The sequence below is a fragment of the Ailuropoda melanoleuca genome, chromosome 5, assembly GCF_002007445.2.
Source record: "Ailuropoda melanoleuca isolate Jingjing chromosome 5, ASM200744v2, whole genome shotgun sequence".
In the NCBI taxonomy this organism is placed as follows: domain Eukaryota; kingdom Metazoa; phylum Chordata; class Mammalia; order Carnivora; family Ursidae; genus Ailuropoda; species Ailuropoda melanoleuca.
Window position 1 is genome coordinate 57176028 of NC_048222.1, and position 26654 is coordinate 57202681.

Sequence of the window (26654 nt, forward strand, 5' to 3'; positions counted from 1 at the left end):
CAAATCAGACTTGTCGTCAGAAGACTTTCCCAGGTCTGAATGAATCTTTTCTTTTCACATTAACAACAACATCTGGGATTTAAAACAAACAAATAAAAAACCACCTCCTCTCACACAAGCGTTAGGGGCAGGGAATGGAAAGAAAAGTGTGATAAAGTTCATTTACCACCCTTTTCCTTCCCCTTCTTTGAGCCAAAACAGATTAGAAGGCTAAGACTTTGTTTTTATTGGTCGTAAAGACCATCTGTGTCTGCAGAGGGGATCAGCACTGCTACCCTATGTAAAGATTGAATAATTCCTCACATTGATGCAAATGCGGTAATACCTTCCCCAGTGCCCTTGCAGTCAGTCTCTCCCTACCCACAGGCCTCCTCGGCATTTACATCGTCCTTTGCTTTTCAGTACATTCTTATTGACACATAGTTTGAAATTGCCACTGTTTGGCAATAGCTCCAGAATTCCATTAGTTCCAGATGTCCACTGTATTTGTGTATATTTTTATGATTGTTATGGTAACAAATCAAATACATATAACAATTGGGAACCTGGGGGGGAGGGGATAGTGGTCTTTATTTTCAGTGAAGGGCAGTATGTGGGACATACCACGTTAGAAAATAGCTCCACTGTTTTCGAAAATCGAATAGAGAAACAAAGGTATTGGTGACCTTATTTTAAAAAATGGAATGTATTTCACAAATGAGAACTGGCAGTCACGTCGATGCATGAGACTATTTCTATGTTAATTCATTTAAATTGTGTATGCATTAAGAGCAGAGCGATAAGGCCAGTTAGCAGAGCCTAGTCATGTCCCAACATTAGACACCTTATCCAGTTGCCAGGAAGGAAAATTAAGTTGATTTTTAGAAGATGGGTTCATGAAGGAATAATATCTGGAGTTCTCCTTTGAATTTGGGTGAAATAAATTTATTTGTTTATTTATTTTTTTCCTTTTTTTCTTTTAAAGTTTTTATTATGTTATGTTAGTCACCATACAGTACATCCTTAGTTTTTAATGTAATGTTCCATGATTCATTGTTTGCGTATAACACCCAGTGCACCATGCAATATGTGCCCTCCTTAATACCCATCACCGGCCTATCCCAATCCCCTACCCCCTCCCCTCTGAAGCCCTCAGTTTGTTTCCCGGAGTCCATAGTCTCTCATGGTTCAATTTATTTATGCACTTGATCTGCTTTGCTCAATCTTTTTGCTCCCGATTTTAAAAATACATGCTACATAAAAATTTCAGAAATGCAATATCTTACTCTTGGATCGTTCACTGACATATATATCAAATGATAACAAAATCCATGTGTTTGGTGTTTCAGTTAGGAATGAGTTTGGATAAAGTAACAGAAACCCCACCACAGGAGCTTGAACAAGTAGGGATTAATTTTTCTTATGTTACAAATGAATTTGGAGATATCTAAAATGTCATCAAGGACCGACCATTGGCTCTTCTTTCTTAATGCTTTACCATCCTTAGTGCATGGGCTTTTGTCCTTATGACTGCAGGTTGGCTGATGGACTTCCAGGCATCACATCTTTCTAGAAGGACAAAAGAATAAAGGACAAGGGGATAATCCAGGTGACTGTGTCTCATTTTATCAGAAAATGAAAAGCTTTCCTTGACTCTCCATCTTGTAGGCCTCCACTCGCATCTTATTGACAGACCTGGGCACATGTCTACTACTAACTGGAAGGTTGCTAAGGACAAAGGGACTGTACAGAGGGGAGAGGCAGCTGTCCACCTGTGCCTTTCACCTTGCTCAGAGTAAGAATCCAGGCTCGACTTGATCTTCATGGTAGCCTTTACTCTTACTCTATTGTGCAAGTCCCAACTATTATTCACAAGAGGAGACCAAGCCAGAGAATAGAGCCGATTCAGAGCAAATCTGTCGGCCCTGCAGAACAGACACATGTCCTGTGGTCTATGGGTCAGTGGCATCATCTGTTTTAAAGAATATCAGAATATCTCAGTAATCTGTTACCATGGTATATGTGGGAGTAAGGGGAAAAAATAGGAACTCTGGTAGGTATTTTATATACATGCTTTCATGTACTATTCATTGTACCTGCCTGGGAAAGCAACCCCAGGGAGGGGGCAGAAGAAACTGACTCAAGGGTAACTGCTCACCGCCACACTGATCATCATAGTTTTAGGATTCGAGTCAGATGCGATAGATTCAGGGACTCACAAGTAGTTAATTATGGCTTGGCCAAAGGGAATGAATAGTGCGCGAGATTATGGGTTTAGACTAACTCGGGAGCTACGTAATTTTTCATATTCATTCATTCATTCATTCATAAATTCTTGAGAACTTATTATGGACCCACAAACTAGTCTAAGCCCTAGGGGTACAAAGTTTAATGAGATAAAATATTTATCTTTAAGGCTCAGAGTCTGATGAAAAACAATCATATAAATCAGTGATTCTGATGGAGTTTAATTAGTACAACAGAGGAAGGAAGAGGAGAGTGGTCAGGGTAAGACTTCCAGAGGAGGGATTGGCTGGAAAAATAGGGGGAGGAAGAGCAATCCAAGCAGAAGGGACATGAGTTGAGGAGCTACAGTCCCCTTGGTGTCACTAGACAGGGACTGCACTGAGGGGAATGGCAAGAGACGAAGCTCATAGGGACCATTCCACAGAGTGCCCTAGGTTTTAACCCAGTGAAGTTCACTATTATGTGGTTAGAGGAAATGGGGATCCATGGCAAAGCAGAGACGGTTGGGTTATAGAGGAGGGGCAGATTAAGAAGCTGTCAGGGTGGTAAATTTTGCAGGGCTGACTGAGTGTGGGGTGAGAGGACTTCTATAACACCCCCTCCTAGGTTTGTGGACTAGGTGATCTGAGCCATGGTGATGCCCTTCACCAAAATAAGAATGATGAGAGGGGCAGGTCTGGTGGAAAAATGAGCTTCTATCAGACACATTTTTCTACTCACACTGCCTTTCTTGGGTGATGAAAGTGACCTTCTCTCCCCAACCTGGCTGCTGTGTCCTGGCTCAGGCCAGCGGAGAGGCCACCAGGGCATCTGAATGGTTCACCGCTTAGCCACTTAAAGTCCATCCGACAGCTGGAGCGTCTGCCCAAGATGCACAGTAGATTAGTTGCTGAGCTGAGGTTGAAAAGCAGGTGTCTTGACTGTTTAGGCCACCTTCCTTTCAATCCTATCCCTAGGGTGTATTCTGCTTAAAAAGGCAAGGTAAAAGCCTTAGTAAATGCCTGCTGCCATTTGGGGAAGATCGGCTAGAACTTTGTGTGTCACTAAGAATTAGCTACTGACTTATATATGGCTGTGGTAACTTGTCTGCAAGTTTATTTGTTCTCATAGGGCCCCTCTTGAGTTACAGTCGAGGTACGAGGGTAGCTGCTATAGGGCTGTGTTTGTTTGGGCTTGTGTTACTACCCGGGAAGGGTTTTATATTTTCACTTCTCTTTGAGAATGACAAGTTACGTATTTTATAAAACTCTTTCTGGCTAATCTGGACAAGTTACCTAAATAGTCCCACAGTCTTATTCATTACTTATTAAATGGTGCAGAGGTTTAAGCCTTTTTTGAGCCACAAATGCTTTTAAGAAGCTGATGAAAACTGTGGACTCTCTTCCTCCAAAAAGGTATAAATGCGCACTGTATACGGGTCAGATCCAATTTGTTGCAAGTAACGAAACTAGTTGAAGCAGAAAGGGAGATTTGTTCCCGGGATGTCCCAGGAACTCGAGGGCAGCAGCGCACCAGAGCTTAATCGAGGCTCTCTCGACCTCTCCCTGAGGCTGCGTGGTCTCTCTCCTTGCTCCTTTCCTCAAATGTAGTCCTTCCTCCATGCAAATGACCTGCTCTGCACTTCTTCAAATACCTACTGGCCTAGAACCCTGGAGGTAACATCACCTGAGGGTCCTGCCCCCTGCAGGGGTGAAGACCAGTACTTCCCAATCCCTGTTCCAATCCCAGTTCTTGAAGAGAAGATGTGATTGCCCCACTTGGATCAGGCACTTAGAGACTAGGGCCACTTTACTGTGTCCAGCTGTCAGACACATGACTTACGTGCAATGTCTGGGCGCTCTTGGTCCTCCTGGGCCCCTGTTAACTGCGATCTCGTCAAGTTAGGAATTACGGACCAGAGGAATTGGAATGCTGATAACCCCAAGGCACTACCTTCTAGCCATAAAACTACTGCAGAGAATGGAACTCGCATTTGAGCAGAGGATGTTTGCATGAGCGTAAGACCTGAGGACACTTGCTCCGTGCAGGAGTTGTGGGTTTTGAATATCAGTAGTTAAATCCCAGGATGGTGACTGTGATGTGGGTTGAATTATAGCACTCTTCGAGGTCATTGATATTATATTCCTAACTTTTACCCTTAAAGGTTTGGAAATTCAATTTTAATTTTAGTTAACATGCTTCGTAAATATCCAAGGGAATACAATATAGACCTGTTCATACTTCCAGAGAGCCAAAATCTGGCTCAAGTTGTTTTTTCTTCCACAGTTGGAGAAAATTGTGGTGTTCGGCTTGTCTCCTGGGGCATGTTAAACCACTTTTAATGCTGTCTCTTATTATTTTCTGACCATATGCACTTTCCACACATATCTAACTAGCTGCCTCAGATGAAACCCAACGTCTGGCCAAGTTGAAGTAAATCTTTAGTAAGTGGTGAGAGCGAACAGAGTGACACAGTGCCCCTTTCGTGTTCAGACAGTACACGATTTAATAGTTGTAGACCTGATAGTTTCAGGAGCAACTCGAGATTTTCTTTCCAGTTCTAGAGAATGGAAATTTCTGAGCCGTCTTCCCACTGGCTGCGTGAGGTGAAACTCAGACACAACTGGATCGACCTGTTTGCCCGTATAGCATAGTGTTCATCCTTAGCTCTTCGGATTATTTACCTGGGGTGTCTGGAACATAATTTTTACTTCCAAAGAGCATGCTGCATGCTGTGCAATTGCTATTTGATGCTTTAAAATCATTGTCACCTACAAAACATATGTGTCCCAGAACATCCAAACCTGTATGTTACCAGTGAAGCTGCCAAGAGGCCAGAAGCTACCATGATTGTCCAGTTGGTAACATGTTCTCAGTCCATGTGGTAGATCTTAAAAATGGATGACCGTGAAATAACAGCAAAGTGCAGTTCTAAGGTTCTAATACTTTTAGTCTGTGGTTTCTCAGAAAATCAGTGTTCTGCCATGTTTTGATATCTGAGCATGCACAGATTTTTGTCAGGAATCTTCTTTTGTTGATTAATTAAACCGACCTGACTGGGTTTTGGAACTGTGGCCTCTCCCATTCCCTCAGCTTCCATGCCTGTCTTCAGCACAGTTCACTCACGTGTTCTGAGTAATGCTCGTACTTTCTTCCAACTTGTCTTTCTTCAGTTGAGTTCAGCGCCAGACCCGAGCTGGAAATAGTCTCAGGAAGTTTTCATTCATCAGATATTTTCTTCCAAAGAAAAATTCTGAGACTAGGAAGGTCACCTTGAGAACTACTTGATAATATATTGTCATAGTTCAGTGATTATGTGTGTGTGTGTGAGAGAGAGAGAGAGAGTCAGAGACAGAGAGAGAGACAAGGGTGGAGCGGATGAGCAACCTGTGTAACCAGTACCCATAAACAAACGCATATTTGGTAAAAAGCCAGTTCTAGAAATAATACTTCTCAACCAACGTATCTAAACTATCTCACAGTCATATATCTGTCTTGATGGTACAGAAAGTCTGTATTTATATGAGGTATTTCTCAGTTGTGGTTAAATAGCTGAACTTTTGTCCTCGCCTTAAGTTTTTCACCAGATCTCTAAGAATTGATAATATCATTGGAGTGTGGTATGTATCAATTTCCTGTAGAACGAACTTAGGGCTGGCAGCAAGCTGCTAGTGGTCTTGGATTCCCTTGCCCTGTCATTTCATAGAAGCAGCAGTGGAGTTCCTCTGGAGGAAATCCCACCCACACGCCAGGATTCCGTCACATACTGTTGGTCTGAGCCATGTGTACTTAACACTCGGATTTCTGTGAGCATTGGCCAAACATGTTTGAAGGAAGAATTTCAACCATATAGTATATACATAAATATGTGACTATGATATGACTACATGCTTGCTCAAAAAGAGGACGGGAAGGGCAAGAAATTAAGTGAAAAAGCTGAAATGCACAGACCAAGATTCAATTTCATTATACATAGGTTTTATAACATCAAGCTGTGCAGATAATACTGTTTTATGCAGGGCCAGCCTCATCCGTTCAAATCACCTGTACTATACATGGTACTTTGTAAAAGTGTGAAGACCTTTCATACTGATTATTGATAATTCGAGCCTAATCTTCTGTCAGATTCCCCATTCCGGTGAGTGGCTGGCCACTTATCCAGATACTGGAGCCAGAAACCCAAAGTCATCCTTGTCTTTTTAGTTTTCCACACCCTTCACATACAAACCATCTTTAAGTGCTGTTGATTCTTTCCTGCTCCCCCCAGGGATACCCCTTACCTGCTGGCTGCTCTCCACTTCTGTGCCACCACTTTTGTCTAGCCATCGCCATCTTTCCTCAGATCCTTCAGTAGCCTCCTTGCAAGCCTTCCCATTTCCACTCTTGAACCCTCTACGCAACACACGTTAAAAATAACACATTGCGTTTTCAGTGGCTTCCTCTTGAGCTTTGAGCCAAATCCAAACTCTTTACCATGGCCTGGAATGTGCTGTGTAATTCAGTCCCTGCCCAATGTTCCAGCCCCATGGTGTGCCCCTTTCCCCTTGCTCTCGGAGCTCTAGTCATAGTGGCCTTCTCTCGTTACTGGAGAAGCCAGGCCCTCTCCCAGATCAGAGCCACTACTCTTGCTGTGTCTTAAACCTTGGAAGCACTTACTCTCACTTTGCACAGCTGACTTGCTCTCATCCTTTAGGCCTCTGTATAAATAACCGCCTTCTCCAAGAAGTCTTCCACGGTGGGTATCCCCAATTATTCTTTATCCTGGCAGCGTGCTTACTTCATTTGTAGACTAAATCACAGCCTCAAATCTCAAATGGTTTTAAATGTATTCACCTATAGAAAGGCACGTATTGCATGGTGCACTGGGTGTTATATGCAAGTAATGAATCACGGAACTTTATATCAAAAACTAGGGATGTACTGTATGGTGACTAACATAATAAAAAATATTATTAAATAAAAAAAATGTATTCACCTATTTGCTGACTGCTTCCCCTGCCAGATGGTAAGTTCCATGTGGTCAGGGACTTTTTCTCATGCTGCTCACTGATACAGCACAGTAGCTTGATAAATATTTGTTGAATGAAGTAATTCTTTTTTTTTAAAGATTTTATTTATTTATTCGACAGAGATAGAGACAGCCAGCGAGAGAGGGAACACAAGCAGGGGGAGTGGGAGAGGAAGAAGCAGGCTCATAGCGGAAGAGCCTGACGTGGGGCTCGATCCCATAACACCAGGATCACGCCCTGAGCCGAAGGTAGATGCTTAACCACTGTGCCACCCAGGCGCCCCGAATGAAGTAATTCTTGATTGCATTTTACAACTGTAAAGTTTATTCATTGAACCTGATCATTGAAGTCAGAGTGTCTGATTTTATTTTATGCAGTAGGATTTTTAATTGTAGTAAAATATACATAACACACAATTTATCATTTTAGCCATCTTTAGATGTGTAGTTCAGTGGCACTAAGTGCATTCATATAGTGTGCAACCACCACCATCATCTGTCTCCAGAACTTTTCACCTTCTTGAACTGAAACTATACCCATTAAACAATAACTCCCCTCTCCTCCCTTTCCTCAGCCCCTGGCAACCACCATTCTACTTTCTGTCTCTATGAGTTTGGCTAGTCTAGCTATCTTATATTAGTGGAATCTTCATTGGAATAACACCAGTTAATTTTTTTTTGCCCCTTTACAAGTATAGGCCTTTATTCTCTGTATGTGAAGATCTCATTTATAATAATGATTTTCCAGTTTTAACAATAAACATTCCATTGGAATCCTTCAGGAACTTAATTCCTTTTGGATAGAATTTGTATTTTAGAAATGAAGCAATATGACAAGGCACTTTTAAGATACATGAGTTGATCTAAGAATATGTTGGCCCTGGGAAGTTTTATGTTTAATATCATTGATCGCAGGGCCCTTTACTCTTATGTTATTAGTCTTGCTTTCGGAATGTAGGGAATGTTTTATACTTGGTGGCTAGGAAGAAAATATAAAAGAACAAATAAGTCAAATTGTTATATAATACTATTGTTTTTGTCTTGCTGTTCAGTAGCTGATGCTCTGTGGTGAAACTGCAGTTTGGTTTTACATGGCATTCATGCAACCCATTTTCAACATGCATAAATCAGCGCCAGCTGGTTCTTTAACATGCAATTTGCAGACCATGAAAAATGAAGACCCTGTATAATTTTATTATCTTGATGGTAAATATATCACCCAACCCAGAATTTGACTTCTAACCACCCACCACCCATTTTTTTTCCTAGTAAAGGTAGTTTGGAGATAATGTTGGGGGAAAGTGAAAATCAGTCATGACTCTTAGGATATACAATGAAGGAACAAATAGTGTCAGGTCAATGATTATTCAGACATGAGATATTCTCTTCCCTGGACAAGATTACTTACTGTTTTCTTCATCATGGAACAGAATAAAATGTGATCCCAGTATTTTGTGGTTGAGTTGCTGCTGCACATATTGGATTCCACAGAACTATGGGCTGCATTTGGTCAACTACTTAGTCTGCATGTTAGAATTAAAAGGTGTACATCACCTTGTTTCTGTAGTTTTGAATGATATTTATATTAAAATTTATAATGGTAATACTTTCATGAATTAAAGAAGGTAAAAGTCAGCAAAATGTTAATAGAGTTTTGTGCTTATTCTTGTGCCCTATTCCCAAAATGTTTTGTTTTAATTAGTTAGCAGTGAAGCTGTGTCTTAGATACAGTTACGAAAAGATAAACATTTTGCATAATGTAATTTAGTACATTTTGCCAAAATGTCATATTCTTTAAATAACATTGTGGAGGCCATATTCACACTCATATCTTACATGTAGTATTTTGTAAAAATGTATGGATTGGAAAGTATATTTGAAATTTATTGTGTCATTTAAGAAAAAAAATACATAGCTTGGATGAGATGGAAGAGACAATATCGCATAGTGAAAGTAACCCGGGAAGGAATTCTCACCCCCTTAGAACTTTTATTATTAAACATTTCAAACTTACATTTAAGTTGAAATAATAATGTAAAGTGTACCCATATTCCTTCCACCTACATTAAATATTTGTTCACATTTTTCCACTTTTATACACATAATTCTCTATGTGCTTATTTGTATATGTGTATATATATATAAAATATATATTATTAATATGTACAATACATTAAATATTAGGGTGTAATATATATAAATGCAGTTACATATTCATAGCATATAGGTATATATTTTTATATATTTGTTGTCTGTTTGTTTTGTTGAATCATTTGAAAATTAATTTGTATATATCACGACACTTTACCTCATAGATAACCAAAATACCATGACCATATCTAAGAGAACAATTCCACAATATTACGTAATATACAGCCCACATAAAATTTCCCTGGTGTGTCTCTTTTTGAAACAGAATCCAACTAAGGTTTGGTTATTATGTTTTTAAATAATCACTCTACCATTGGGGGGGGTCTTTTATTTTTGGAAAAGTTCAGGGCAGTTGCCTTTGAAAATCACACATTCTGGGTTTTCTGAGTGTTTTCTTGTGGTGTCATTTGTCTTGTTCTTCTACCCCATATGTCCTCTCTGCTACAGGTTAGGTCTGGAAGCTTCATTTGATTAAGGTTTGACTGTTTTTGGCATAAACTTCATAGAGGATGTTTAGTACTTTATATTTAATCAAATCAGGAGTCATGGAGGTATTCCAGGGTGGCCTGTGATAGTGCAATTCTTGAGGAAATTAAATGTTAACTTTTGGTATTACTGATGCTAAGTTTGATCAATGTGTTTGGAACCTGGGTGGATAATCTCTCTGGCATTTCACTCAGGTACCCCGTCTAGCACCGGGCAGGGCAGTTGGAAGTGGGAGTTCATGGTAGTAGAGTGATATGTATATAGATGTGCTTTGTAACACTGGGAGGGGAGAGCATAGAATTGTGATTTCAGTTGACTATTAGGACAGTGAAGGTGATTAGCCTTCTTAAATTTTAATTTACTGTTTGGTTTAGTGAGCCTGTGGTTCCAGGGGGTGGGAGTGGGGGAGGGGGGAGAGGGGCTGAGGGAGGACAGGGTGAGGCCCAGGCATTAGTATTTTGCAAAACTTCCCCAGGTGATTTGGTTATGTCCTAAGGTTAAGAGTAATTGGAGTTAGAAGAAATGGCAGAGGTTATGAGGCTAATTATGATCATAGAACTTGTTTGCTTTAATTTTCCTCAGACTGAAAGTTCTCTGAACTCTTTCCTCAGGAGGTTGTATTGAAATTCCACACGTTAGGAGTCTAATGTGTCCCAGGCCAACCTACCTGAAAGGAAGAAGCATGCTGTGACCCTGTCATGGATAAATTGATATCTCATTCTTTTGTTTGTAATTTTTATGAAAAGAAGGATTTAAAATAATTGGAGCCTACTGCCCCAAATTATATCCTTGTGCCTTCCCTGCAGTTTGTGGTTTAGTGACTGGGCAGGAGTGACAAGAATTCACTGTACCGCAGAATAGTCTTTCTCTGTGCATGATGCTTTTGCTTCAGGGTGAAGTCTGATTGCAAATGAAAGTGAAGTATTCTCAACATCTGCAGGAACATGGATGGGACTGGAGGAGATAATGTTAAGCGAAATAAGTCAAGCAGAGAAACACAATTATCATATGGTTTCACTCATCTATGGGACATAAAAAGTAGGAAGATCGGAAGGAGAAGAAAGGGAAGAAGAAGGGGGGCGGTAAACAGAAGGGGGAATGAACCATGAGAGACTATGGACTCTGGGAAACAAACTGGGGGCTTCAGAGGGGAGGGGGGTGGGGGAATGGGATAGGCTGGTGATGGGTATTAAGGAGGGCACGTATTGCATGGTGCAGTGGGTGTTTTACACAAGTAATGAACCATGGAACTTTACATCAAAAACTAGGGATGTACTGTATGGTGACTAACATAATAAAAAATTTTTATAAAAAGAAAAAGAAAAGTGAAGTAACACTGTGGGTCACAGCATTCTGAGCTGCAGATCTGGAAAAGGGCCGAGGATCCGGAACCACATGTACACGTTGGTTAGATCCTAAGTCTTGAGGCTAAATCTGTGGGGACTGTGGAACAGTCCTGGAGCCTCTCCACTCAGAATGGGGACACGTAGATGCAGAATTTCTCATGAACAAGCCACACTAAAGTAAGCCAGTTAAAAACAATTAAAATTGCATTTTAATTTGGGAAGGGCTTGGCCTCTTGTCCTAGTTCATGGCGGTCTTATAAGGGAATGATTGTGGAGCAATTTGCAAACAGAAAAGTATTTTTAATATTGTATTTTAGTTGTGTTAGGAGTAAGGATTTACGTCGAGGGAAGGAGTCAGACATTACCCAAGCACTGAATTAAGCACATTCCCGGTCTCATGCTGGGACTATCTGAAAAAAAGAGTATGTAAATTTAGCCTCGTATCACATACGTGCTATGGGAATAATTGTAAATAATTGGATTATTGGTAAGGAATTGGGAGTGTGGGCAGATTTTTTCCTGTGGTTAAAATATTGGACAAAACCAGCATAACTTTGGCAATCTAAATGAAGCACAGGACAAAAGGCACACGCTGCCAAATCAGAATGACATTTGAAAACCACACTAATAGAGCACTTACCTTCCAAGGGAGGTTTAGATCCAGTTCTATTTCATCCAGATTATGCCTCTCTTCGCACTCAGCAATTTTTATTGAAAATGTGGCCCTACAAATACATTTTATGTCCACTTACTAATCTGCACCGTCAAATGGTTTGGTTCTTTGTCCATAGTGATAAGTATTTAGTGTAGAAATGTGTTAAGTCTATAGATTCTGTTACACATACTCCAACTATTTGCAAAATATCCAGTGCATTTAATAAAGACGGGTCCCTATGTACTCTAGAGATGCCCAATGAAAATTGTCAGAATTAATGGTTGCCATTTCTATTCCATGTGTTTCATATTGAAATGAGGGTAGGAAGTTGTTGACCCTGGAAGAGTCTAAGGATTATTTTCTTTTTATGAAGGTCTTCCAATGAGGAATTCATGTCTGAAGTCATGAGGCAGTGTCAGACAGGGCTGAATCAGACTGTCTTAGTATTTTGTAGTATGCCTTGATTTTGCTGGTGTCATTCTCAAAACACGTGTTTGCACCTACCCTGAATCTTTGCGATCCTCATATACAAGACCTTTCCATGAGGTACCTTGACAAAATGAGCAGCAAAACCAAATCCAAGCAGTGTCGAAGAGAGGATTATAAATTCAAATTCACGTTCATTATGTTTTTTTAAAGATAGAAAATGACACACCAACATGAATCTATTTGATTCAAGTATTTGCAGTAATTAAGAGGAGAAACAAACCTAAATTTCTTTCCTTGTTTACCTAACATAGAAGTTTTTATTTGTTTTTCAAATAGAAGATTATATTGCTGTGATCTTTCTAGTCTCAGAAGTAAAATATGTATATGTAGTCATAAAAATCTTGGTGGCTATTATATAAGACCAAACATCTTTCATCCTCAAGGAGTTCATCAGTAATGTACGGTGAATGTTGTATGTAATAATGAAGAATTGGAAGCAATTTAAATGCCACACAGTAAGGAAATTATTGAATAAATTATGTTATAACTTGGTGGAAAATTATCCATCACATACATCAATTAATGTAGCAATTAAAATCATATTTTGGATTAGTAGTTACATGGGAAAATGCTTTTGGCAATGTTAAGATTCAAAATTATAGATTTAATATAGTTCCTATTTTGTGATAAAGAAAAAGACACACGTAAAATTAGGTTAAGATAATATAACCAATATGTATCAAAGATTTCTTTAGGTGCAATTACATGTGATTTTTATTTTCTTATGTTGCTACCTTTTCCTTATTATCTGAAATAATTATTTTCAAATCACAAAAATATATTTAATGAAGTGTTAAAATAGAAAGAAATGCCATATGTTAGGGAAGTATTTATTAAATGCCTATGGGTAATATTTGGAAGAATTGAGCCAAGTAATGAACAATTGCAGTCTTGCCTTTGTCCATGCGTTTACTGCGTTTAAGAGCACTTTTGCTGCAAACTGTCATGGTGCTGTCATTTTTCTTTGACAGAATGAAATGAGGGTGGAGATCTTATTCAAGAACATTAAATTTTTATGTTCTTGTTTGAATTCAATACTATGGAAGAAGATAGCAGATTTTGAATAGATCTGATATACTGTGAAAAATATTAAATATTGAAACATACCTAAATTTGGCAATATAAAACTAAAAAATAGTAGGGTAAAAAAAATTCATGAACAAAGTAAAAAGACAATAAACTGAGGAACTACAGGAGACAAGGCTGGAAAGATGGGTGGGGCCAGAGCATTAGAGACTTGAGGGGAACAAAGGTAAAAGGTTAGTCTTTTGGAATGGTAACACTGGTGGTGTTTACGTACAATCTAAACAATTTTTTGGACTTTTTATGTATCTTGAACTAGTATTTACTTAATAGTTTTCTTTAAATTGAATTAAACTTTTTTTTTATTCATCCTCATTACATAGCAAACATAATTGTGAAATCACGAGTCTGTTATGGTTATACTTTTTAATAATACAAATTAGAATTAATAAATGACAATTAAAACCAGACTATCTAAAGCCATCTCACGTCCCATCAGCAATACACATAGCACACTTTGGCAGGCACTTTCGTGGAGAGGGAGATGTGGAGGTGTAGGGACTCGAGTTTAAGCCATCCTGTCCATCTCTCAAGTGCTACCATAATTTGGGCCTAGTCCTTTTGCTGAACTTGACTGGGTGACATTTTGTTTTAGGAACTCCTCAGAAGGCTCATCTTTCCACATGGACGTTAGGACAGCGTGGGCATTAGGGTGGTGCCGTTGAGCACAGGTGGTTCATTCCAGCAAGATAGAAGGAAGAGTGAGGAAGAACATTTAGTGGTAGGGAGCTGCTGGGGTCATAAATGCAACAGAGAAAGCAGGAGAGAATACACAGAACAGAGGCATGCCTGCAGGTTGGATACAGCTATTGCCCAAATGTGGTCATGCTCCATCCTGGTCGCCCTTGCTGGTCCTGTAAACGAAGAGTTGTCCTTGGAAAACTGCGTATCTATGTCTCCTGAGCTACCTTGAGAAAGAAAGAAAAGAAAGGAAAGAAAGTGAAAAGTGAAAAATGAAAACCTAACCCAGAGGTTTCATCAGCATACACGGTGATTCTCATAAACCATAGAATTCAGTGGTGAAAGGAACTTACTGGGGTTATTCAGTTATTTATTATTTATTTACTCCATCCCTGGACTCACAGTAAACTATCTATGCACTTCTGAAAATGACATGGGAAGCATGCAGTTTTGGGTAGTGGGTAGAAGCCCATGGGTCTTGCCACAGCCCAGCCTCCCTTATACGTCAAGGTCACTGTAGAACAGAAAGGGGTATTATGGTCTCAGTTCCTCTCATAGAGAGACTGAGGACAGCCTGACTTTGGTCCTCTGTGCTCAGTACATGTTAATCTTTCTTGTTTTTTGGCTGCTGAATGCAGATTGACTTTCTCCCTTTAGCAAAACAAACCAGAACAAAAACGGAGGCAGATTTTTGTATCCAGTGAGAGTACTTGGAAATTCTCCTGTGGCCTTCACTTAGCCCCGTCTGCTTGAAGATGGACTTTTGCCCAAGGGTTACAGTGATTCAGACCAACGTCCTTACTCTTTTTCTTAAATACCTAATGTCTTTGCATGGGTAAATATTTTAAAATGCTCGCTTATTTGTTTGCTTGCTTGTTTTTTGTAATTGAAATAAGATGGACTCAATCCAAAAGAAAGGAGTAATCCATTTCTTTTGTTCAAGGAACTCCCAGGAAGAAGGTGCCATGACTTGCCTCCTTGCAAACTTTGAAATTTTTTGCTTTGTCCAGCCTGAATAATGATAGACTGTAAGCTCCGTGAGGGCAGAGATTTGATCTGTTTTAATCATTTAAACATCTATCTCAAGCACAGGGGCAGATTCATAGCAGCCACTGATCCTTTTTTTTGGTGAATGAATGTATATTAATATCATAATGTTATGTATGTAGAGGACATCACAGTTGTAAAGTGTTTTCCATTATCTCATTTGAGCCTTACAACGGTGTCTTCACAGTGGGTAGGAACTGGTGTGTTTATCCTCATGTCCTAAGGGAAGGGCATGGAGGTGAGCGGTAGCATGGTCTGCCCAAGGCTTCCCACAGAGTCACTAATGTGCGGTTCCATCCCTGAAGACTGTTTCCCAATTGGGAGTCAAGCAAGATGGGGCACAGCTGTTCCTCTACGTGATGGTTCCTGCTTTTCTGGACCTTCATGGAATTCTCTTTCTTTATTTTCAGATTACAGGACAGGCCCTTGTTTTACTGTGGTCAGCAACCAGATGTGCCAGGGACAGCTCAGCGGCATCGTCTGCACAAAAACACTCTGCTGTGCCACAGTCGGCCGAGCCTGGGGCCACCCCTGCGAGATGTGCCCCGCCCAGCCCCACCCCTGTCGCCGAGGCTTCATTCCAAATATCCGTACAGGAGCCTGTCAAGGTAAATCTCTGGCGGATGGCGTTATTAACGGATTCATCTTATTTGCTCTGGAGAGCCATTCTCTAGTGAAGCTGGAAAGAATGGAAAAGCGGTGTCAGAGACATAACTTCACGATTTCGCTGACGGCATGATATCCAACTTAGGCATTAGGACCGTGGCTCAGGAGAGAGCAGCTGGTCTCCCTGGAGTTTTCCTTGCCAGCAGTCCCCCTCCGACCCCAGAGGTGTTTCTAGGGGGTGGTATGGTTCTGTCTGCAGCAATGCTATGCATCGTAGCAGTGCTGTGTGTAAACACTAAGCAAAATTTGTGAACTAGGTAGTTTGTTTTTCTCAATTTTTTCCCTTCATTTGATATTGTTGGAGTTCCTCTGTCTCATGGGTTGTACTTAGTTGACCTCAAGAAAATTGTTCCTCTCTCCATTTTACATGCTACATTATGCTTTTTTTTTTTTACAAGTCAGAAATAAATTAAGATTTGTTTCACAGTTTTAAATATCCCCAGATGTCGCCTGCTCGCTTCTTCTCCTGCCTCCCATAGAAGCCCTTACTCTGTTTTTTGGCTTTCACTCCTGTTCTTCCAGCTGTACAAATTCTTTTATTGTCTGGATGTCTGGCAGGAAACAGGAGGAAGTGAACGGAGGCAGTTCACCACTAAACTGATGGGATTGAAAACTCCCAGGCTGGATCTGTTTCCTTTAGACATCTTCAGGGCTTTTTTAGCAAGTTGCAATATTTTCAGAAAATTCAGGGTACGCTTTTCTGAGGCAAACAGATACTAGTTTGGTTTTGTTCTGCATGTTAATTCTAAGGCTAATATGCAGTAAAACAGAATTTGAGCTTAATCCCACAGGTCTGTGGTTCTCCATTAAATTACACTTCCACAAATTCCACTTGTGATAAACACTGCTAGTCCTGGCTCCCGACTTCTATGTATAACATACAGCTCCTTTATGTGCCCTTCAACTTGTCCTTCTGAATGTCGGGAGCAGCAAGAAGTCACTTTGAAACAAAGGAATTACAGAGGAGTCTAGTGTGATTTTATGAAATAAAATGTAAGTTTAGTTCCCCCTTTCTTGGGTATCTTCTTTATTTTTTCTCATCCTTAGGCAGTCCCAGGGAGTTTTTGAAGAAATTCTTGTTCTTGGTGTTCTGAAATAGCTACTACCCATGAACTTACCAACAGAAACCAGAAAGCCAGATGTGGTGTCCATAAGTCCTTGTCAAAGGTTGAGGCACGGAGAGAATTGGGGTTCAGAGAATGAAGAGGGAAAGGGAAGAGCAACTGCTCTGTGGCTTTGCTATGCATTTTATACAATCTAGGCTTTATCAGCATTTTCTTTCTGTCCCTTCCTGACTCTGCTATTAGACATCCAAGTTGGGGGGGATGAAAAGATTTCTATCAGAAATTTTGTGAAACCCATGAAATCAAAATGGCAGTCATGTTGCCACTTTGAGAATGAAATTCCTCATGTTTCGTTGTGTTTTTTTCCAAGTGATTCTGCTATCGGCTTGGGGCTCTGTCTCTTTGCTGGTGTTTTCAGGCCTTGGGCCAGAAGTGAGGGGCTGGGGGCAAATGGGTTCATAAAAGAGCTTATTCTGTCTTCAGTCTTGGAAGGTATGGCCAGCAGAGAAGTGCCCTCATATATTTCCTCTCGGCCAAAAATTATAACCAACAAGAATATCAAGTTTTGCTTATATGTACCATCAAATAGCATTTTAATAACTTATTAAGCATATCAAGAGAATGGAAACTTCTGGTCTAAGACAAAATTGAGATCAGCTATAAAACATAATATAATTATACTTCACATATAGTGATTCATTTGTGGGCCAGGACATTCCATTTAAGACAGCGACACTTTTATAGCAAAATAAATTGTTGCTCCTTTAGTAGCTTTTCCCTCCTGCTGACTTTTCGCAAGAACACAGGTTATCGGAGATCTAAAAATTGGTGATTGCTCTCTTGCTTCATACAATGAAGAGTAAAACAAGACAATACACTAAGTTTCCAGATTTCGAACAGAATATCAAAAGTGAGAGAAAGAAAAGTTAGACTGCCACCCTGGGGGTTCCTTTATTAAACTAGATTTTTGTGTGTTATATATGAAGAGATGGAAAGAATGTACATGTATTTTTTTACAGTCTTTCTAACTGAACATAATGAGCCTGGAATGATTAATTTCATTCCTAGAAGATTCATATTTGGGACTACATGTGGGACCACAGTTATTAGGAGCCAGGGATACAGCAGTGAACAAGACAGACAAAGAAACTGCTCTCTGAAATTTGCGTTGAAGACCATGAATTTATGAAACAAAACAAAACAAAGAAGCATTTAACAGGTCGGCTAGTGATTCATTCTATGGAAAAAATGTAGTGTAGTGAATAACGGGGGGCTGGCTGTTGCTATTAGATTGGCCAGGGAAAGATCCGCTGCCGGAGTGGAACAGAGACCGGTGGAGGGACAACATGAACCTCTATGCAGCTTTATAGAGGGAAAATAATGCAGGTAGAGGGACCACTACTACAAAACCCCAGGCAGGTGCATCCTTGGTATCTTTAAGGAACAACAAGGAAGCCAGTGTGGAAGGAGAGGAGTGAGAGAGGGACGAGGCCAGAAGACGAGGTCAGAGAGTAGAGGGGGCAGATAGAATCTTCTAAGATATGAGCTTGAGTTTTGAGCTGGGACGGACACACTCTGACTTACCTTTAAAAAGGTTCCCTCTGGTGGCTGTTCTGCTGGCAAGGTGAGTCTGCAGCTGAGACTGCACGTTCATCTGGGGGTCTCTCACTTCTCAGTCCAGTTTCCTGGGTTTTTTAATTTTTACTGCACAAGACAATTCTACAGAATGGAAGGTGAACATTTCCCATTTCATTTGCATAAAAACATTCACTGTCTCATGTAGTCCAAGTGATCGTAAGTAAATTCTGCTTTAACTGAATCATTCAATATAAGCCTTAGAGACAGTTTTATTATAGAAATGTGTTATTATTTTGATTCTAAGGATTTCTTGAATAACTCTAGTTACTACTGTCAGCCTTTAAATCATTGTGTCCCTGTAATTTGCAGCATGCAAAATAAAACCCGCAAAAATCAGTGTAAATACTCCCCTCTACACAAGGGAAGACGAAAGGTGGGAAAATTAACAATATTTGTGACTTCTTATAGAAGTTACATCACTCAAATAATTTATTTTACACAAAGTAATTGCGAGAAATAGTTTCTCTCATCATATTCCAAATATCGTGATGGACAAATAACTCACTGACATAAATATGGTAACATAATTGTAGACAAACTATCACATTTTCTTCTGCAATGACTTATATGAATCTCTCCCTCTCCTCTCTCTGTTTCCTAAAATCTGACAGATGTGGATGAATGCCAGGCCATCCCTGGGCTCTGTCAAGGAGGAAATTGCATTAATACTGTTGGGTCTTTTGAGTGCAAATGCCCTGCTGGACACAAATTTAATGAAGCATCACAAAAATGTGAAGGTAAGAAATATCATGCTTTGCAGTTAAGGGGAGGAAGGGCAGGCAAAACCCAAATCAATGACAAGCTTTATTGCAAATTGTTCCAAAATCCTTCTGTCTTTGTCATTCCTGTGAATGTATAAATATAATATTCTTACTAGAAATAATATGCCTTTGTGCTATTGAACCAGAAAAACCCTGCAGCTTTTTCCACTTTTATAGACCCAAAATAAGAGATCCATCTGAATCAAATTAAATATTAAAACATGAAATATTTTTGAACCAGTATTTGGGTTAAAACATTCAAGACACATGTTTTTACATAGTTCTAGAGACACGAATTTAAATTTAATCATTACATATCATTCAGAAAGACATATCTTCTGATGTTTTTCTACTTAAAATGTATGTTTGATTTTTTTTTGAGAGATTAACTCTTATATTTATGCTCCTAGTACAAGTTTAGAATTTTCTTTTCTGCCTATCAAATGGAATTCTTTTAATGTTAATCAAACAGAAAAATAACTGGAGGTAAATTTATATATTTGCATTTAGTTTATAGATTGAGCTCCTGAAAATGTGTGTAGAGAGAATGTGTTCGTATTCACCACTGCTGCTACTTGCCAAAAAGAGGCCTGGCATAATAACTGCTTTTTCCATGAGAGGGAAATAAGTAGGCAGCATCAAACTCTCTTTTCTTTGATGAGTGCGCATATGATGTCTGACAATAATGTAGCAAGGTACGTGCTCATTAGACTCAGCAGAGCAAACTTCTTCCTTCCTTTTCAGCTCTTCCTGGTGTGATACAAAGTTTCATTTTGACACATGCACTGCTGCTGTGTCAGTAAATCCCAGCAATGAGGAATAGTTCGTTCTAAGTCATTCTTTTGGGATTGGGTCTGGGTTGTTAATCTTCTCTGTGGATAGCCACAGTATATCATATGTGGGAAAGACAGCATCAAATTTGAGGTGGGATTCATAAATTACGTAAAAGAAGTTTAGTATCTACTTGCCCTGAAAGTGAACAATCTGAAATTTGACTCTGCTAGAATTACCTTTATGGGTGAGAGTTGTTTTTAAGTTATTAATCATTGTAGAATTTATAATGATATGTTCTTGAACATGCTATATACACAGTTGAGGTAGCTGTGAAAAACTCAGGTTCTAAGGAAGTGGGACTTCTTAAAAACATTTTAAGTTTCAAAGAACAATAAAGTTGACTCTTACAGCCCAATGTATTCTAGAGGTTATATTGTAGATCTACGAAGCTGAGAATGTTGATACTGAACAGGGTAAAGAACTTACCTAGTTGCACCCTTTCACGTTATAAATTAAGGAGCTGGCTATGTTAAGTGCCCTGTTTGAAGTCGTTTAGATAGTGCTAAAATTTACTTCTTTTAATTCACACTCTGGTACTTGTATCATATTATATTGTCTCCTTTCCTGGATCTAAGCCTCTAATTTAATATTTAATAATTATATTTCCTAATATTTTGAAAAATTTAAAATATGATAGTATGGATTTTCAGGTACCATTGTATGTGTCTCATTTTATGCTACTAAATAAGCTGTTAGGTTTATAATAGCATGCAAAATCCACATCAGCAGTGGGTTGCATCTTATATTTTCAGGCCTTCTCAGCTTGATATATTTAGCTTAGATATAGTCAGCTTTAAGATTTAGGGCAGTATGGTCCATATGATTTGTCCAGTCTTTGTCGTTTTCTGGAATTCAATAGCTACCAGCTTGGAGCGAGACTGTTTCCCTGTGTTCTTTGCCTTTCCCTCAGACCTGTCAGTTAACGTGGGTCAGGATCGATCACCTTGTGTGGTTGTGAACAAGACAGAAGATGCACAGATTTAATACTCAGACTGAAAGGAAACTCATTCAAAATCCTTCTGTTAATGCTAAGAAGCCTATTATGGTGGTGTGTCCAATGGACAAAAAATTCAGTCTGAGAATTACTTAATCCTTTTTCACAAATATTTTTTTTTCCAGCTGCATATTGAAATCAGTAGCAAGATAAAAACAGCATACTTTTGGCTAGACCTTTTTTTTTTTTTTCCTTAGCCATCTACGGTTACATTAAATTCAGATGATGGGGTTTTTCCCCTCCCTTTTTATTTTTTTATGCAAAATTGATACTGGAAGAGAATGTCCTGTTAGTACTACATGTACTCTGGCCTGGAAGCTGGTTTGGGCATTGTTGCCCTGTCTTACTGGAGTAGGAGAATAATGAGAAAGTCCTCCAAGAATGCTTGGTGAGCTGAGTCCCCTCCTTCAGCTCTCCCTTGCTTTTCTCTAGCTCCATGCCTCATTATGGGAATGTCGTAATTCTGGGCATAGGATGATTGATAGGGTGGTCAATAGAAGGAATTCCAGAAAATCTAGCCCACACCACTGAAAGGATGAAGAGAACATCTGTGTGCCCTGGGAAGATGGTCAGGCCACAGTGGGATTCTGTGCCCTTGTGAAAATCATTCTGGCAACTTTGCCATTACTTTGAGTGGCTTTTTGAAATGCATCTTCCTCTTGACTTGGAAAGGAAGGGATTGGGTACCTGGAAGCCCACAGTAATTTATTTAAAAAACCAATTCCATCAAAAATGGGCTTTAGCAAATTTACAAGATGCTAACCTTCACTCCCTCGGTGATGGAAAGAGCAGTTTTTTGTGAGATCTTCCTTTTGCAGAATTCTCCCTTCTTAAAATATCCCCTTTCCCTGAAACTTAAAAAAGTCACGAACCAAGTTTTATATCAATACATGCAATTTAGATTCATTTGAAATGTAAATTAACAAGCTGAAGTGATTAAATAACAATTATTACATTTTCATAAATTTAAGAAGAAAAGATGGAGATTTATAGCTGTGATTTGAGAAAAAGGGAAACAGAGTTCATGCCCACCTTCCTTGTTGATTTTTCCAATGACTCCCGAGTGTGCGCACTAAAAGAACACATGAGCCTTTTCTTTTCGGAAACCAAGGCCATATTTGCATAGGTTACTGTGGGAGGAAATTAAGAAATAAAAAGTGTAATGAAAGGATTAAGTTTTATTTCTGGAAGAAGTCCCTTGGATTCCTAATTAACCACTAATATTTTGGGATTTAGATTATCGCCAGCCCAGCCTTTAGCAATTATAATAGCACTGCGTGATGCAAAGGACTTTTTAAAAATGTAGCTCTTAAGTCTGTGCACTCCCTCGTACGTGGCCAAAAGCCTTAAGACTTCTCCTTTCTAAAATAATGACATATTTATCTGATGGCTACTTGCTCTTAGGGCTCTTATCCTCTCAGGCACCAAGGAGAATTCCTGGGGCTACTTAACCCACTGCTGTAGACGGGGCTCTGTCCTCTGCAGCTGGTTGTAAGCCCTTGACTCCCGCTGTTCAGGGTCACCAGCTCCCTACATGTTGCTGAACGAAATCCCTGAGGTTTAGGCATAAGAGCATAGGAGCCAGGTAGTCTCGGCCCTAGTCCCATCTTCTGTGTGATCTTGGATAAGTTATTTACCAGCTGTGAGTGACTTCAGCTTTCAGATAAGGAGCTGAACAGGAGATGATCTCTGGGACTCCTTTCCAGTTCTGCAGTCCAGACTCCATCTTCACATTTCTCATTCGTGCCCAACTATGATCAGATAGCAGGTGCTGCCTGAGTAGGAAACCACGCAAGCTGGCCTCTGTGGAGTGACTATGAAATAGTATGGCTGATGTTTTGTCAACATGACTTGAAGAATTAGCTTGTTTACTTTTTAGTCACATATTTTACACTGGATTTCACGTGTCCAGTAAAGCAAAGTTCATCTCACAGATGAACAGGGACACCAAAGCTGGAGAGAAAGGGCCTGCCATTCGTGTCCCTTCTTGGGCTCACAGCAAGAGGCCAGTGAGACCACAGGCATGGCAACTTCCCAGCAGGTCTGCCTCTCCCTCCTGCCCCAAGGATCCAGGGAAAAGTATCCAGAGCACAGAAGCAGCTCTTTCCAGACAAGCCTTACTTCCCACCAGTCCCCCCCCACCAAACTGATTTACTTTTATGACTGGCACGTGATATAGACTAATTTACAGAAATGATATGAAATCCACTGATCTCAAATTCTCTTTGACATGGGATCCCTGAAAGTCTGTTAAAAGGAGATAAATACAGTGTGCTAAGAGCCTGGGAAAAATAATAGATTGGTATGAATGAGTTCCCGAATGTAAGTGGTTTCGATTCCAGTGCTTTATTTTGGCCTTTTACTATTGAGGGACTTCACTCCAACCTGGTCACGAAATCAGAACGGCTACCCCCACCGTTGCTGAAGCAACAGGACTGAGAAGCAAAAAGGCTCAGGAAAGTAGAAGGGCTCTAGACACATGAAGAAAAAGGGTGTCACTGAGGAGAGAACAGTAAAGGGAATTCACAGCCATTTAAGCTCCTTCAAATTGAACCATTTAACCCAGTCCGGTTTTATCTGTATCTGGGTGAAAACTAGGGAGGCGCATGCAGCGCTGTGTTTCCTGACTTACTGAACTTTGAGGCGGGACAGGAACCTAAGTGGGATCCCTGCCCTTCTCCCCGCTGTCCAGCCCTGGCACTTGGAGACTTGGATCCACATCATTTGTAAATGAGCCTCTTTGCCCTTACTTTGAGTTTTACTCTTGCCAGTTTTCTGAAGGCCTCAGTGTAACACAGCAGCTATGCCTGGGCACCAAGATTACAGAAATCAGTCCTATGCTTATATCTAACTATGACAGTTAGATGAGTTGACACACACGAAACCTTTAATCAATGCCTGGTGCTCAATACCTGTCAACTCTCATTGTTATTATTGTTGTTGCTGTCATCTCAGTAAAGGGGCCAAATCTAACCTAGCCAGCATGTGAAAGGTGTCTCCTCAGTCCTGCCAGTTCATTCTGTTTTTTAAAATAACTTTTTCTGATACATTTTGTGACTTAAATACCTCTTTGGTTATTGATATAAATGGCATTAATAAGGATGGTAGCAGTCATTTATACTAACAGGTAGAAAAATATTTCTTTTAATAGACACTCTTTCCTCATATGATCTTTGATAGGAGTTCAGTGACCCAGACATTAACCCTTAGGGACACTTTGAGGAGGGTAGGTTCTTTTTAATACCTTTGTGTTACAGGGACACACCCTCTTCTATCCTTAAATGAGGTTGTTGAATCCTCTAGGCTGAACTTGTTTGGGTTTTTTTTTTGTTGCTGTTGTTGTTTGAGAGAGAGACAGCGTGTGCGTGCTGGGGGAGGAGCAGAGGTTAGGAGAGAGAGCATCTTAAGCGGGTTTAACACTCAGCACAGAGCCCGACAAGGGGCTACATCCCAGGACCCTGAGATCATGATCTGAGCTGAAATCGGGAGTCCAACACTTACCTGACTGAGCCACGAGGTGCCCCTTGCTAGTTTTTAAGTAGGAGTGTGGCTGGTCAATGCAGGAGGATTAATGGTAAAGAACTGTCTTAAAATGTGTATGCTGATATTATGTTAGTTCTAGAACCTTAAGCTCCATCCTTGGCTGTTTCTCAGCCTGACTTCACCAACTCCAGTAAAATGTCTGTCTGTTGGAATAGAATATACATCTTTACCATTATATAACTTCACAATGACAGTGCTGTTTATGTTAGCATTGACTCTAATATAAGCAGGGGAATATTGTTTGCTTTAGCCTCTAGCCTAGCATAGAAGAATGAGGATTTTGCTTTTAAAAAGGTTAAACTGCACATAAGCAATGTCACTGTTGCCTTTTTGACTAACAGGGTGAACTTGAATCGAAGACCCTTGAATCTGGTCCACTCAGAACTCTATTTTGTTTTACAAGTGAAGAGCAGTACTTAAACTGGAGAAGAAATAGTCTTTGTTTTTTTAAATTTAGGGCTTTCCGAGTGCCAACGGTATAGTCTGGTCATTGCAATACTCCCAGGGGGCTTGGGTCAAAACACACCTGTCTCTAGGTGAGTGCAGAAAGCCCACTCCTCTTGGAGTCAAGGTCATGCAGATACCCTGTGCTCTGAGTTTACTGTTAGCCTAAGCAGGAAGTTCTCAATTTCTTTTCTCCCCTCAGTGGTGCCACATCTATTGATAAGTGTCAGTGTCTGAAGCTGGGTCTTGAAATGTTCCCCTTGAAGGAAATGGTTGGATTTATCCTAAGGAATCTTTACTACTTCCTTGGGGGAGACCAGTGACCTCAGGCCCTCAGGGCTAACCCTGATTATGGCCTCCACTGACCTCCCAGGCTATGTGGGAATTGGAGTGGTTTTCAGAGTTGTCGCCGCTGGGGCAGATGACCAGACCATTCTCTCTCCTCCACGATCAGTCACTGGGTGTGGTCTCCAGGTGATGTGGCTCTCTGCAGCTCAAGCAGTCCCAGAGGAGCTGAGAACCAAAGGCTGTCTATCGATAGCACCCCTAATGCTAGGGCAACAAGTCCTCCCTTGAGAGGGACCTGGGTAGAGCATCCCAGTGTCCCCCATGATTCCCTCACCGAACCCACAGAAAACCATCATCATGGCCGCTTGGGTGCCCCTGAGAACACCACGATGGCCGAGTCTTGGTCAGCACTCAGACCACATGCTCCTCACTATAGGATTTCAGGATCTGCTTGTGGAAAATCAGATTGAGAAGAAATGCAGGAACTGATGCGGAATATAAAGTAAGCATAAAGGGAGCCTCACTCAATGCAAAACATGGAGAGAACAGGGAAAACAAAATTTTAAACCAAATGACATTCGGAATATTAGCATGCTATCCTTACTTGGTAAAACAGTACATAGTTTTAGATTTTACGGGGGAACTTTCTATTATTTTGCTCTAATCTCTTGAGCTTTGTAAGTTCCTTGGGTAAGCCCGTGTTGAGAGAAGCAGCACTCACTTTCTGAACTATTTTATATGCAGCTTTTGTTCTGTAGAGATTGGTTTGACTGGCGTTCCATCTGAACCTTGTGATGAGGAATGGTTTTATACTGTGCGCTCTGAATACTAAACTCTTCTTCATGTTCCAGATATTGATGAATGCAGCACCATCCCTGGAATCTGTGAAGGGGGCGAGTGTACAAACACAGTCAGCAGTTACTTTTGCAAATGTCCTCCCGGTTTTTACCCCTCTCCTGACGGTACCAGATGCGTAGGTAGGTTTAATTCTAAACAGCATGCTTGATTTCTGTAAATCAGTTCCGTAACAAACGGCTTTTGAAACACATTTGTTCAGGGCTACTAATGATTTCTCACTTGATGTAAAATGTACATTTACATCTTATTAAACAGCTGAGCCCTCTCCTCAAGAATAGAGGCACCTTGTGGTCTTGTATTAGGATTTTTACCTCCCAGAAAAAGGGATGATCCAAGAGCCCATACAGATATCCTCAGTCTTAATTAACTTTGCAGTTATGCGAGTGTCAAACCTTCCGTCATTTCCTGGGACC

General features: G+C 40.2%; 1 protein-coding gene across 2 annotated transcripts in view; it reads left to right on the plus strand.

Annotated features, from left to right (window-relative positions):
- FBN1 (fibrillin 1) overlaps window positions 1-26654 on the plus strand; it is a 225443-nt gene that overhangs the window by 87049 nt on the left and 111740 nt on the right. For both annotated transcript variants that reach the window (XM_002917548.4, XM_034661014.1), the window contains 3 exons: window positions 15562-15759; window positions 19131-19256; window positions 26235-26360. In XM_002917548.4, coding sequence (XP_002917594.1) covers window positions 15562-15759; window positions 19131-19256; window positions 26235-26360 — 450 coding nt within the window. The remainder of the gene's footprint in view (window positions 1-15561; window positions 15760-19130; window positions 19257-26234; window positions 26361-26654) is intronic.